This window comes from Erpetoichthys calabaricus, chromosome 16 (genome assembly GCF_900747795.2).
Source record: "Erpetoichthys calabaricus chromosome 16, fErpCal1.3, whole genome shotgun sequence".
NCBI lineage: Eukaryota > Metazoa > Chordata > Cladistia > Polypteriformes > Polypteridae > Erpetoichthys > Erpetoichthys calabaricus.
The window spans coordinates 43,791,019-43,805,101 of NC_041409.2; the positions used below are offsets into that span (position 1 = coordinate 43,791,019).

Genomic DNA, 14,083 nt, shown 5'->3' on the forward strand with positions numbered 1-14,083 from the left:
GAGAACAGCAACTGTAGATGTTAGCGAAAATAGTTTCCCCACAGAGTAATGAAGGTTAAACAAGATCTGATTGCCAGGTCAACATAATGAGGACTAGTTTATGATGTGTCTCGATAAAAAGGGCATACAGAGCAAAAACTGGTTTACTTAAAGGAGAAAGAGAGGAAGAGAAGGTATCCAGTGAGTGTGTTAATGTGAAATACTTTATTTTAAAAAGTGCAATAAAGCACGAACTGAAAAAGAACTGCAATACAAACACCAAAAAAACTAACAACATCCACGCATGCCTACAAGGAAGATACATTGTCTTAAAGGGGATAACAACAATAATTCAGTCTTAGTATGTTTACCAAAATTACAAATTTAACAAGTATACTGGAAGGGTAGATATCAAAGAAACACCACTTGTCCTGAGCAGTGACCTGAGCTAAAGACTAAAAAGAAAGAGGAAGGGGGTAAAGAATATTTTGTAAGCAAATCCTGGAATGGAAGTGGTTTCTTTAAAGTAATATTTTGTCTGCTTACATCCAAGGTCCCAAGCAACTCATTTACTTTTGCGCTGAACTTTCAAAAAAATGGATATGACATGAATAACTACCAATTAAATATGCATCTCTTTCATTTCAGAAAACTCAAATTACCAGATTTTACTATGTATTATGGCTTTTGCTGTCCTCATCATCATCATCTTGGCAATCATGAAAGCAGTTTCAAAGAAAATCTGTCAAGGTATGCTAGATATAAAGGGAATTTTTCTCTTTTATTTTTTAATATGCCTCCTACATGCATTATTCTTCTAAAATAATATTTAATTAAAGGCAAAAGCTCTTGATCTTACTAAAAATATATATAGTAAAAGATAAGACACAATACAGATGAAGAGTTGGCATCAGCTGGTCATCCCTGTATCAGAATCAGAACCAGAAAACTTTATTAATCCCGAAGGAAATTACTTATGTTACAACTTAACAACAGACAAGGGACATGTTATATTAAGAGCAAGTATAAAGTAATCATGTAAATATAAATAGAGTATAATAAGTGTAAGTATCAGACTAGAGTGCATAGTGTTGCACCTTAAGTTAATATTGCACATTCTGAGAACAAATAAGGTTATTCTCATGTGAAGAGAAGACAATTTATTGCACAAGAACATATAGTATGTTGCATATTTCAAGTACTTGAAAAATGTACCTGGATATCCAATAAAGAAAAAGGGTAATAGCTTAAAGTATGGGTGAGTGACCGGAAAAGGAGTTATAGAGTTTGATGGCTGTGGGGAGGAAGGATTTTCTGTGGTGTTCAGTGGAGCACTTGATGCTAGTCAGTCTACTGCTGAAAATGCTCCTCTGTCCAACCACAACACTATGATGTGGGTGATTAGCATTTTCAATAATAGACCAAAGCTTAGACAACATTCTCTGATCTGCTACAGTTTCCAAGCTGTCCAGTTTCTCTCCTACCACAGAGGAAGCCTTCTGAATTAGTTTGTTTAGTCTCCTGATGTCTGCCACTTTCATGCTGCTCCACCAGCATGCCACAGCGAAGAAAAAGGCACTAGCAACCAAACTGTCATAGAACATCCGCAACTTAGTGCTGCTGACACTAAAAGATCTGAGCTTGCGTAGGAAATACAGCCTAATTTGACCCTTCTTGTATATGGCCAGCAAGTTCCTGGACCAGTCTAGCTTATTGCTCATATGCACCCCTAGATACTTGTACTCCTCAACTATCTCCACCTCCATACCCTTAATAGACAGGGGAGTGGCTGGAGATTGCAATCTTCTTAAATCAACTACCAGTTCTTTAGTTTTACTGGTGTTGATCTGCAGTTGATTCAGCTCACACCAGTCAACAAAATTGTCCACTACCTTCCTGTATTCTGTCTCTTCTCCATGTCTGATGCTACCAACTATTGCAGAGTCATCAGAGCATTTCTGCAGATGGCAGCCCTCTGTGTTGTAACTAAAATCTGTAGTGTACAGGGTGAAGAGGAATGGTGACAGAACTGTCCCTTGTGTAGCACCAGTGCCACACAGCACGGTATCAGACACAGAGCCCTGTAGCCGCACAAACTGTAGGCTTCCCATCAGATAGTCCATGATCCACGAAACTAAGGGACCATCCACCTGCATTTCCGATAGCTTAATCCCCAGTCTGGCTGACTGGATGGTGTTAAAGGCACATGAGAAATCGAAGAACATAATCCTGAGAGTTCCTCCTGGCTTGTCTAGGTGACTATAGCTATATTGTGAAGAAAAAGAAAGCGCAAATTGAAATTGGCAAAAACAAGTTCATCTTTTGAAATATGAGTCTATCCATCAGACTGGTCATTTCAGGAAGGGATGGCAACTATATGTGTTTGGTGTGCCTGGTGTGGAATTGAGTGTGTCTTGGTATTACATTTGATGCACAAACACAAAGATTTCCTTCTAGCCCAAACAAATCAAGTAGGGTGACCTGAACTGAGAGGCTGTGAAAACAAGAAAGAGCATCACCATTGGCTTGTTGGGAGCACCAATGATGCTGGACCATGAACTTATACAGCTGCAAGTCCAAGAACTAGAGGGTGACCCAAAGATTCAAGTCCTTGTGCATTACCATCCACTGTATTGGTGCATGGTCTATAACAACAACAAATTCCCATTTCATAGCCAGAACTTCCAGTTTCACCACCGCATACTTAGTCTAGTCTAGTCCACCTCTGCTCTCTTTGCCTCCGAGAGGCAATACAAGTGTTCTCGAGCAATCACTCTCACTATGCCATGTGCAAACAAGGTAGTTCAACTGGGTTTCTTGCCAACTACTGTTATAATAGTCAGAATGGATTTCATGACATGATCTCTGTGCTGGAATTCCTGAACGTTCGTGTCACCATTATGCAGTTGAGCCAGCATTGACTGCTCACTTTCTAAGTGCTTCTTTAGGACTGGCCAAATTATTTGCATAACTGCACAATATATTGCAATATATTGATGGAGGGAAGCACCTCTTCTTCCTATCCTTCTTTTACAATGTCCAATGCGTCACAAGGCTATTTGTGGTACAGTAGCTCAAATGGACAGAGGCTTGTGGAACCTGACAGAGGCTTGTGGAACCTCCCAGATATGAAAAGAGGACTAAAGGGAGGAGATGATCCCGCTCTCTCCTGTCTCCACTAACCACTTTTATTAACATTTGCTTGAGCATTTGATTGGACCACTCGACTAAACCATCAGATTGAGGGTGATATGTTAAGGTTTTAAGGTGCTTGATTGGGAGTAGCTTAGCAACTTCTTTTTATGTATTGAAGGTCAATGGTATTCCTTGATCCATCAGGACTTCTTTAGGAATATCATCTCATGCAAAGACCCCTACAAGTTCCTGTGGGATATTTTTGGAAGAAGCCTGACTCAACGGAATGGCCTCGGGATAGCAGGTAGCATAATCCATAAGGAACAGAATGCATTTATGTCCTTGTTCCCAGGGTTCAAGTGGACTGACAATGTCAATCCCAATCCACTTGAAAGAAACCTCATTCAGTGGCAAGGCAATAAAAGGAGCACAAAAAAATTTTCAGGTTTGACATTCCAGGCATAAAAATCAAAACTAATGGATCTTCTCTTTGACCCCAGGCCAGCAGAATCTAAGCTTAATTTTATCTAATGTTTTGTTGACTCCCAGATGGACACCTAAAATGAAGGAATATGCCAGTTTACAGACATCCTGTTGGTAGGTTAGTGGTACTATCAAACAGCTTCTGTACCTCGCATCATGCTCTGCTACCACATATAAGAGATCATTTTCTAATACAAAGTACAGCCCCGATGGTATGAGATTGTTTCTTATATACTTAAGTGAATTATTATTCCAATGTTCTCTTTTGAAATAAGATGGCTGCTGCTGAAATTGAAGCTGCAGTTCTGCCAAAGAATCTGGAGTGTCCTCCCTGGGTGCGCCTGCGACATCTAACAGCATTCCTCTGGAGCTGAGGTTACAAAATCAAGGGCATTATACTAAGTGGCCATGCCCTTTTTGGAAAGTTTACATGAAGTACACGGTGTGGGGGTAGACTGAGACGGGGATTCCTGTCTATGGCTGGGTCTGTGTTTTAACTCATATACTGATGCTGAGTGTGTCAAATATTAACAAACAGACTATTCTTTTGATGTAAAGGAATATGTATCAATGGCCAAGAGCCCTTTCTTCTCTAACTGCTGTATGTCTTAGATAGATAGATAGATAGATAGATAGATAGATAGATAGATAGATAGATAGATAGATAGATAGATAGATAGATAGATAGATAGATAGATAGATAGATAGATAGATAGATAGATAGATAGATAGATAGATAGATAGATAGATAGATAGATAGATAGATAGATAGATAGATAGATAGATAGATAGATAGAACTTTATTTGTCCCCACGTGAAAATTTGGCTTTTTATAGAAGCTTTTACACAACCCAGAATGAATAAATGGAGGTTTTTAAAAAGAAAGAAAAAAGAAACAAAACTTCTGACTTGGCAGTCACATTAAGGAATTTTGCAGGTGTATTGATATTCATATAAAGGAGCCCCAGTAGGGTTTATTGACACACTTCTGTTGAATAATTTGTTGACTGAAAATCTTCAGTTTTAGTGTGTCAGAAGGAGGGTGTTGAGCATTGTTCATTGTTTTAATTCCCTATTTTCCTACTACCTCCAGGGCATCCAGAGTGTTTCACATAACTGAGCCTGCTCTTTTAATTAGCTTGTTAATTTGGTGTGTCTCTCTTGATGTGACATTACCAGCCCAGCATACCACAGCATAGAAAATCTCATTGACCATCATAGAATTGTAGGATTTGTCTTGCCTCTGCTTTCATGAAATTCACTTGTGTTGCAACCTGTAGTTGGACGGTTTGCAGTTTGCACCACTGCCATTAGATCAATAGATTCAGTCATCTTCGACAAGATCCTTCAGACTACGCCACTGTAAAAGATAAGGTACAACACAGATGAAGAGTTTGGGCACAACTGCACAAACTGAATGCACACATTGTGAATGTGTAAATGACAGAGCCCCCTCATGACCCACAGTGATATTGCATTCAATGCACAAGGCCCCCTACTGAAGCTTGTGTGACTCTATATACTCTACATAAAGTGAATCTTAAAAATGCCATTTTATTGTAAAATACGGCAACATATACCAGCAGGAATCCTGCATAACTCAGCAAATCTGATAATGTATTTGATTGCTAGACATCAATAAAGAGAATTAAGACAAGTACATGATTTGCCTAAGACGGTAGTGTCACTTTGCACCTACATTTGGATAAAAAAAGGTCATGTTTGAGATCAAAATGTCTTACACATTCTTTAATGTTCATTTTTGTTGACAGTCATCTTTTGAGTGTTACATTCTGTCTTTTCTCCAGGTAAGCAAGGTTGAAATGCACTGCATGTTTGTTCGTTCAGTATTATGTGACATTAAATCAAGTCACTGATATAATAGCAGTCAATTTCATAAGTGCTACTTGATTTCTGTCATAGTCCCAATTGTTGTTCCTACTGTTACTTGTGTGATGACCCTTGTAAGTTAGAAATCCAGAGTAATTGTTGCATAAAACAAAAAGTTGAAATTGGATATGAATAAGTTAAGGATGCAGCAGAGATTTCTCTCTATTATAAAAAAAATCTTGGAAGGAGACGAGACGTGATTTTCTCGGAAAGAAACTTACACGTCCCACGAGATGAGTCTTTGTGCCAAGAGATTTAACCACACCCAGGGCCGGAAATAAAAGACAAAGAGTAGATGACAAAGTAAAATGTCGTAAAGAACTCAAAAACGCTGGCCTGGTACACATGCAAAGCAGGTTAGAGATAATAGAAGTATGAAAATTCGAAAGTCTCAAAAAAAGGATAGTAAAGATCGAATTACTGCAAACATATGGAAATTATTACTCAGTGAAATAACAGAACTGCGAAAACAGATCGAATGTATTGTTCGGATTTAAACTTTAAGTCGGAGACTTGTAGATAGATAGATAGATAGATAGATAGATAGATAGATAGATAGATAGATAGATAGATAGATAGATAGATAGATAGATAGATAGATAGATAGATAGATAGATAGATAGATAGATAGATAGATAGATACTTTATCAATCCCAAGGGGAAATTCACATACTCCAGCAGCAGCATACTGATACAAAAAAACAATATTAAATTAAAGATTGATAACAATGCAGGTAAAAACAGACAATAACTTTGTATAATGTTAACGTTTACCTCCCTGGGTGGAATTGAAGAGTCGCATAGTTTGGGGGAGGAACGATCTTCTCAGTCTGTCAGTGGAGCAGGACAGTGACAGCAGTCTGTCACTGAAGCTTCTCTTCTGTCTGGAGATGACACTGTTTAGTGGATGCAGTGGATTCTCCATGATTGGCAGGAGTTTGCTTAGCGCCCGTCGCTCTGCCATAGATGTCAAGCTGTCCAGCTCCATGCCAACAATAGAGCCTGCCTTCCTCACCAGTTTGTCCAGGCGTGAGAGTGTCCTTCTTCTTAATGCTGCCTACCCAGCACACCACCGCGTAGAAGAGGGCGCTCGCTGCAACCATCTGATAGAACATCTGCAGCATCTTATTGCAGATGTTGAAGGACACCAGCCTTCTAAGGAAGTATAACCGGCTCTGTCCTTTCTTACACAGAGCATCAGTATTGGCAGTCCAGTCTAATTTATCATCCAGCTGCACTCCCAGGTATTTATAGGTCTGCACCATCTGTACACAGTCACTTCTGGTGATCACGGGGTCCATGAGGGGTCTGGGCCTCTTAAAATCCACCACCAGCTCCTTGGTTTTTCTGGTGTTCAGGTGTAGGTGGTTTGAGTCGCACCATTTAACAAAGTCCTTGGTTAGGTCCCTATACTCCTCCTTCTGCCCACTCCTGATGCAGCCCACGATAGCAGTGTCGTCAGCGAACTTTTGCACATGGCAGGACTCCGAGTTGTATTGGAAGACCGATGTATATAGGCTGAACAGGACCGGAGAAAGTACAGTCCCCTGTGGCGCTCCTGTGTTGCTGACCACAATGTCAGACGTGCAGTTCCCAAGACGCACATACTGAGGTCTAATTCGTATTGCAAGTGAGAAATAAAAGATTCCAAAACACGTGGGACAGAGACTTTTAACATGAGATTCTTTCAAGTCACGCCCTACTTACAACCATTTTCAAACAAGACCACGGTCATCTAACCTCTCAGTCGTGTGAATGCTTTTGGCAGACACACTTCCTGCTCTCTGCTCTAATAACTTTTATCAAGACAATAATTTTATACATTCTAGATGACACATTAATGACTAAGCGAAGAAGAAAGAGCATGGACAAACATTTGAAAAAGTTGTTTTATTTATTAGAGAGAAAGAAATGATATTCACTCACAGGCAGTTATACATTGCGTTGTCACGATGTAAGTCCAAACACGGAATCAAAATTCAATGCGATCTTGAAGAAAAGGTAATTCCAAATATTGTTTTTATTAAAGTTTTAAAGTAAAAAGTGAAAATAATGCATATGTAACAATTCCCATGAAAATAACATGCATATGTAACAATTCCCATGAAAATAACAATTTCTTTAAATTATATATCCGGTTAACCAAACCGGTGGGTGGGTGAGCAAAGCAAAGCCCCCTAGTTCAAATTAAAAGAAACTGTTAGTATAAAACAATAATGTTAATGTAAACACACATGCAGTTATTTATATATACAGTATTTATAATGACTCCACAGGATGCCTGGCAAACTACGCAACACACTTCTGTCTCTAAAGCTATCTTTTTAGTCCAGACATATTTTGTGAAATAATGCTAAACCTTAAGATTTTAAATATTTAAAAATTTTAAAAACATTATAATTGTATTAATTTATTAATTGATACTACATTTAACACAAGGGCTTACATGCATTTCAGTACTATAGTTGGCAAGGCTATGCCACACAGCATTTGAATTCTTTTACTGCCATTAATGGCCCATCAGCTTGGCATCCTGATAATGTACCCTTACTGCATATAAACATAAATTAATTCTTGACACACAACATAAATTGTTTTCAAATATTTTCACTTTAAAGGTTAACCTACATTTTCAATTTAAAAAACAACTTTCAAGGATGTGCTGCTGAAACTATTATAATCTATAGTAATAGTTATATTGTACAAAAAGAATTAAAAAAATTACAGCCGTACTTACATACTTCATGTAATATATAAATAAAGGGCAAGTAACACAATGAACAGGTTATAAAACTGCCCACAGTCTGTCAGTGCTCCAGTTATTTTTTTTGCTGATAAAATATATCTAAACTCGATTACAATTACAATGCAGTTTTTACTCAGAAAAGTAGTATTCAGCCAGCATCAATTTAATGTGTGGAAAAGAGTGAGCTGTGAATGAAGCCACTTGCTTTGACTAATGTAATGTGGTACTTGGCCATGAATGAGGTGTCTATTAGAAAAAAAGAATACTGCTGTAGTGAAATAACTGGTACATGAATCACATACACAGACTTGCACGTATTGTATGTTGCTACCCAAATGTGAATTGCTGTCTTTAGTTCTCCTACAGACAACTATATAACAATCACTGAAAAAATATCTCTTATAATTATTTGTATTTTTTAAGTACATGTAATAATAAAAGGTATACACTTATCTAAAGACTGTCTCTGTATCAATTTTTTCAGTTTATGAAACAAAAAAAAACCCTACAGTATATGAACTCATTTGACAAAACAGAACTTTGAAGACTGGGCTTTCTTTGTGAAAGCAGTGTGGTACTTAGCCACAAATCTTTTTGAAAAAACGAAAAATTTGAGTACAGTTATGTAATACTGAAATTCTTGTGTGCATACTGAATTCATACACACATTCACAAATACTAAATCGCAAACACACATGGTTTTATGGCAGATGTGTTCACAGGCAAAGAAACCTAACTGTTGCAGTGTCTGTGGAAATGTAAGAAAGTTGCCTTCCAGTGCCATGCTCTTTCCCCATGTTCACAAAGAAAGTCCACTGTTTATTTTCACATTTGAATACATTATCTGATCTACCACATCTGTGAAAACTCTTAAAGTGAGTCTCTTTACTTGCAGTTCACTCTGTCCTCAATGTGCCTTCTCTTAATTCTTCTTTCCCCATGTTAGGATCAATGTTGCCACTGTACTTAGTATTACATGTTCTAAGAAAACATTGCAATTAATTTTCAGGTGACTTTATATATTTTATTATTAACTGAAATAACTAGTTTTCAGATGAGTGTATGATTCTTTATTACATGTGCTTAAAAAACAAGAGCGATTACAAGTGATATTTTTTTCTGTAACAATTGTATAGTCATCTGGAAGAGAGAGAGAAAAATATGATCAACTACCTCATGGTTTGATGTCCAGAGCCTTAACCACTATACCATACTCTATTGCTTTTTCCTTAGCATGCAGATTACCACATATTCTTCTCATTCAAGTTTCTACTGCTGTCATGTTTAGAAAGCATGGTCACAACTGTGTAGCATGACATGGGCTGATTATGAAGTTTATTTCAGGCACAAAATGTATTGGCAATGCTCCCTGGCAGTTCTGAAGGATGCAGGGAAATCTATATATATAAAATTCTTTTCGCGTTTGAAACGAAAATGACGTATGACCACGCGATATGGAAATTATGTTGAGAACAAAGTGGACGCTGGGAGGCACGGAATGTCAGGCTGCTCTGCCAGGTCGAGAGGTTCACAGTTTCAGGCAGCATCCTCTCTTCTTGCAATGTTTGTGACACTTCAAGTGCCCTATCGGCTCCTGGGAGAGTGGAAATCTTTGCGAATGAGTGTAATCGGTGCCATCGAAGCAGGACTCTGTTTGTAAATTGCCCTGCACTACTACTTACTATTCCTTAAGGTGAGCTCGGGTCACTAAAATCCCGCAACATTCAAGGTTGCTTTTGTAATCAATTATTTTAAGAAGATGGAGAGTTTACATCTAAGAAGATGAACAGACTTCTTCATGTAAAGTGTTGGACCTGGGAATTGTTTGGACTTTCTGCCCGTTAAGCACGGAAGGGCAGCGTCCACATTTATCAGAATTACTTTTCTCTTAAATCAAAGGCACATAGTGTAAGGTTGTCAGGTGCTGTAATTCCTTTTTGTATTCGGCGCCCTTGCACCGACCAATTAACCTGTTCCACATCATTCCTCCGTAGGCACGCGATGACGTGAACGTGTCTGCAAAAAGTGGCGTCTCCTGCCCTGCAAAAATACTATAAACGTCGAGCAGCTGGCGCGCGTGCGTAGCTGTGCCGGCCTTTGAGACGCTGACTACGCTTCTGCCTTAAGTGAAAGTAAGCACTTTTATTTTTTTTCATCCTTCCCCTGAGCTATAGCCCAGACAACTGCAAACACGGGATCCCTTTTCTAGACCGCGGCAAACTAATATTAAGGCGCTTCACACTTTCTTTTGCACGTATACGGTTATGAGGTCACGGAAGGCATGCACAGGAGTGGAGGACCGACAGTGCCATCCCAGACGGTTAATGGCAGGGCCGTCTCTCCAGTCTAAATGAGACCCGCCGCGACGCTCCCCAAAAGGCGCTCATATCGTCAGCGAAGACGTCTCTCTACACTATATAAAAGAAAAAGGCAAGTTTCCTTTCTTTATACCTTTTATCCCAAACCAAAGCCTTTCTCTCTTAACACTGCAGAGGACACAAAACTAATTTTAATTAATGCCAGTAATTTTAATTAATGCCAGTAAGGCACATTACCACAGGCAGAAATTTGGACGTTCACATAGAAAATGTCATTTCTATACCACAGCCGTCGTGTAGTGCCTTCCTCTTTTAGGGCGGATGTCGACTTTTGTTGACAGGAGGGGTTGAAGGCGAATGTCGACAAAAGTCGACATCCAGGGATAAAGGGCGACAATCAGCTGTTAATGGCGACAGATCTCACTGTCACGTCACAGGCATTCCCTCTGTGCTTGGAGGAATGCTAGACTCGTTGACTCGGCAAATAAACATTGCGTGTGCGTGAGTTGCGAAATGCAAACAAAGGCAAGATGGCACCGACATGTGAAAAGGCAGCGAAGCAAGTGCAGAAAAGAAAACACTTGGCAGACGTTGTTTTGCACATTACCGCGGAGTCGGACTCTTGATTTTTCAGAATCGGACTTTATTGGCAGTGATCAGGAGATCGAGCAAGAGAGTTAGAAGCAGGCATCAGCTGATCAGACACCAGCCGATGCCGCGCGAGCGGATCTGCTGCCAGTTGAGTGCCTTCGCGCAGCTGATGCATCTACGGCAAGGTTCGCATGGGATAAATACACATACATTGATCCGTTGAGAGCCGATCTGGCTACCGGAGTTTACAAGACGGCATGGCTTGCTTTTGGACACGACAGATCACCAGCTGCTGTACTTCAGGCTGCTCTCTCCTGATGCTGCTTTTCAGCTACTGTCAGACGAGACAAACAGGTAGGCAGAGATTTTTTTTGAATCGCGGGCTGCGTTTGCATCGCATTCTCGTTTTTCAAAGTGGAAACCCACAACGAAAGACGAGATGAAGCGCGCTGTGGCATTACAAATAGAGATGGGACAGAACTGGTGATATAACTTCAGGGAGCATTGGTCCAAACGTGTTTTGTCCCCTGGTGCCTTAGGTACGTGCTGCTGCAAAGTTTTATTCACTTCTGTAATAAACAGAAGCAAATCCCATGGGGTGAGCCAGGCTATAATGCCATACATAAAGTTCATAAAGTTTCAGAAGATGAAAAGAGGTGACAATACGGTTTTCATGCAGGCAGAAAACTTGGTGGCAGTGGCATGGCACGATGGCAAATGGGTGACTTGTCTCTCTACAGTACACACTAACAATATATGTTAGAAAATGCAGCAACAGACAATTGAAAAATAGGCATCAAAACAACACATATTGTAAGGAGTGCAATGTGGCAATGACTGAAATTGGCTGCTTTGAGCGAGATCAGACTTTGCTGTGTAAAATGTATGTGATATGTATGTGAAATCATAGAGAATTCAGGCTCATACAACATGCAAGACAGTAACATTTGTCAAAAGTAAATATTTTTTGTTGATTTGATATGTTAAACAATTGCTTTGTGTTCTTTTTTAAAAAATGTTAGTTTTTGGAAAAATATTCAGCCCTGGGAGAAAAGAAACAAAAAAAAAATTAGCCCTAAAAGAGTTAAAAAAGGGATCTACTACTGAGAGATGATCCATATACATTTTAGCTGTTGTTAGTACTACTTACCTGTTGTGTTATACTGTCTTTAAAATGTAGTTTACTCAAGTTCACAATGCAATACCAGTAATCACCAACAAGAATGGAGAAGAAATCATCGACCATAATAAAATAATGCACACATTTAGAGATTACTATAAGTCTTTATATTCCACTGAGCCCAAAGAAGACAACACGCAATCTAATGCATTTCTGGATAATTCACAAATACCACAAATAGATGCTTTAAGTGCTGAGGAACTAGATAAACCTCTAACGCTAACAGAATTACTAGATGCTATAAAGTCACTACAAAGCGGGAAATCATCAGGCCCTGATGGTTACCCCGTAGAGTTTTATAAGAAATTCTCCACTCAGCTAGCTCCACTCTTATTGGTAACATTTACAGAAGCTAAAGACCACCAAATACTACCTCAAACATTTCGACAAGCATTAATCACCGTCCTTCCTAAACAAAATAAGGACTTGTTACAATGTGCATCATATAGACCAATTTCACTCCTGAATAATGATGTTAAGATACTCTCAAAAATCCTAGCTAGAAGGATGGAGAAAGTGCTGCCCTCGGTAATATCACAAGATCAAACTGGATTTATTAAAGGCCGACATCTATCTTCAAATCTCCGACGCTTGTTTAATGTTATATATTCACCAGCAAAATCAAACACCCCAGAGATATTACTATCATTAGACGCAGAAAAGGCATTTGACTTGATCGAATGGAATTACCTTTTCACTGCATTGGAGAAATTTGGGTTTGGCCCGAATATTTGTGCTTGGATTAAACTACTGTATACCAGTCCAGAAGCTTCAGTTTGTATTAATAAAATTTGCTCAGACTACTTTAAACTAGAACGTGGTACCAGACAAGGATGTCCCTTGTCGCCACTGTTGTTTGCAATCGCTATTGAACCACTGGCGGTTCACTGCCGAAATTCTCATCAGATAAAGGGGATTGTCAGAGAAGGACTGGAACAGAAAATTTCTTTATATGCAGATGATATGGTCTTATATATATCGGACCCAGAAAACACTGTCCCTGCTGTTTTAACAGCACTAACAGAATTTCAAAAGATATCTGGTCTTAGAATTAATCTGAATAAAAGTATACTCTTTCCAGTGAACTCACAAGCATATAATAATAAATTAGACACCCTACCTTTTACCATAGCAGATCAGTTTAAATACCTAGGGGTAAATATCACAAGTAAACATAAAGCTCTTTATCAACAAAATTTTGGCGTCTGTATGGAAAAAATTAAGCAAGACTTGCATAGATGGTCAACCCTTCATCTCACTCTAGCCGGAAGAATTAACATCGTTAAGATGAATATCCTTCCTAAACTTCTCTTTTTATTTCAAAACATTTCAATATATATCAATAAATCGTTTTTTAAACAGTTAGATTCAATAATAACCTCATTCATTTGGAACTCAAAACACCCACGTATCCGAAGAGCGACCCTACAAAGACCTCAGGCAGAAGGTGGCATGGCTTTACCTAATTTTCAGTTTTATTACTGGGCAGCAAACATACAAGCCATAAAAACCTGGACACAAATAAATGCACATACACAGGCTTGGTCTGCAATAGAAGTAAAATCCTGTAGTACTTCTTTATATTCCCTGCTCTGCTCTCCAATAAATGAAAGTTATCGCAAATATACTAATAACCCAATCGTGCTTTACTCACTCAGAATATGGAACCAAATTAGGAAGCATTTTAAGATGGAAAATCTTTTAACAGTGGCACCTCTGCAAGGGAACCACCTCTTTCAACCTTCGCAAGTATATCCAGTT

The 14,083-nt window shown here is 38.9% G+C and overlaps 1 protein-coding gene across 2 annotated transcripts in view; it reads left to right on the forward strand.

Annotated features, from left to right (window-relative positions):
• The window catches only part of LOC114666914 (uncharacterized), a 67,449-nt gene that overhangs the window by 43,976 nt on the left and 9,390 nt on the right, over positions 1-14,083 (forward strand). The window contains exon 4 of one of the 2 annotated variants that reach the window (XM_028821955.2): positions 628-729. The exons of the other annotated variant lie outside the window; for it this stretch is intronic. Coding sequence (XP_028677788.1) covers positions 628-729 — 102 coding nt within the window. The remainder of the gene's footprint in view (positions 1-627; positions 730-14,083) is intronic. 2 annotated transcript variants of the gene reach the window in all.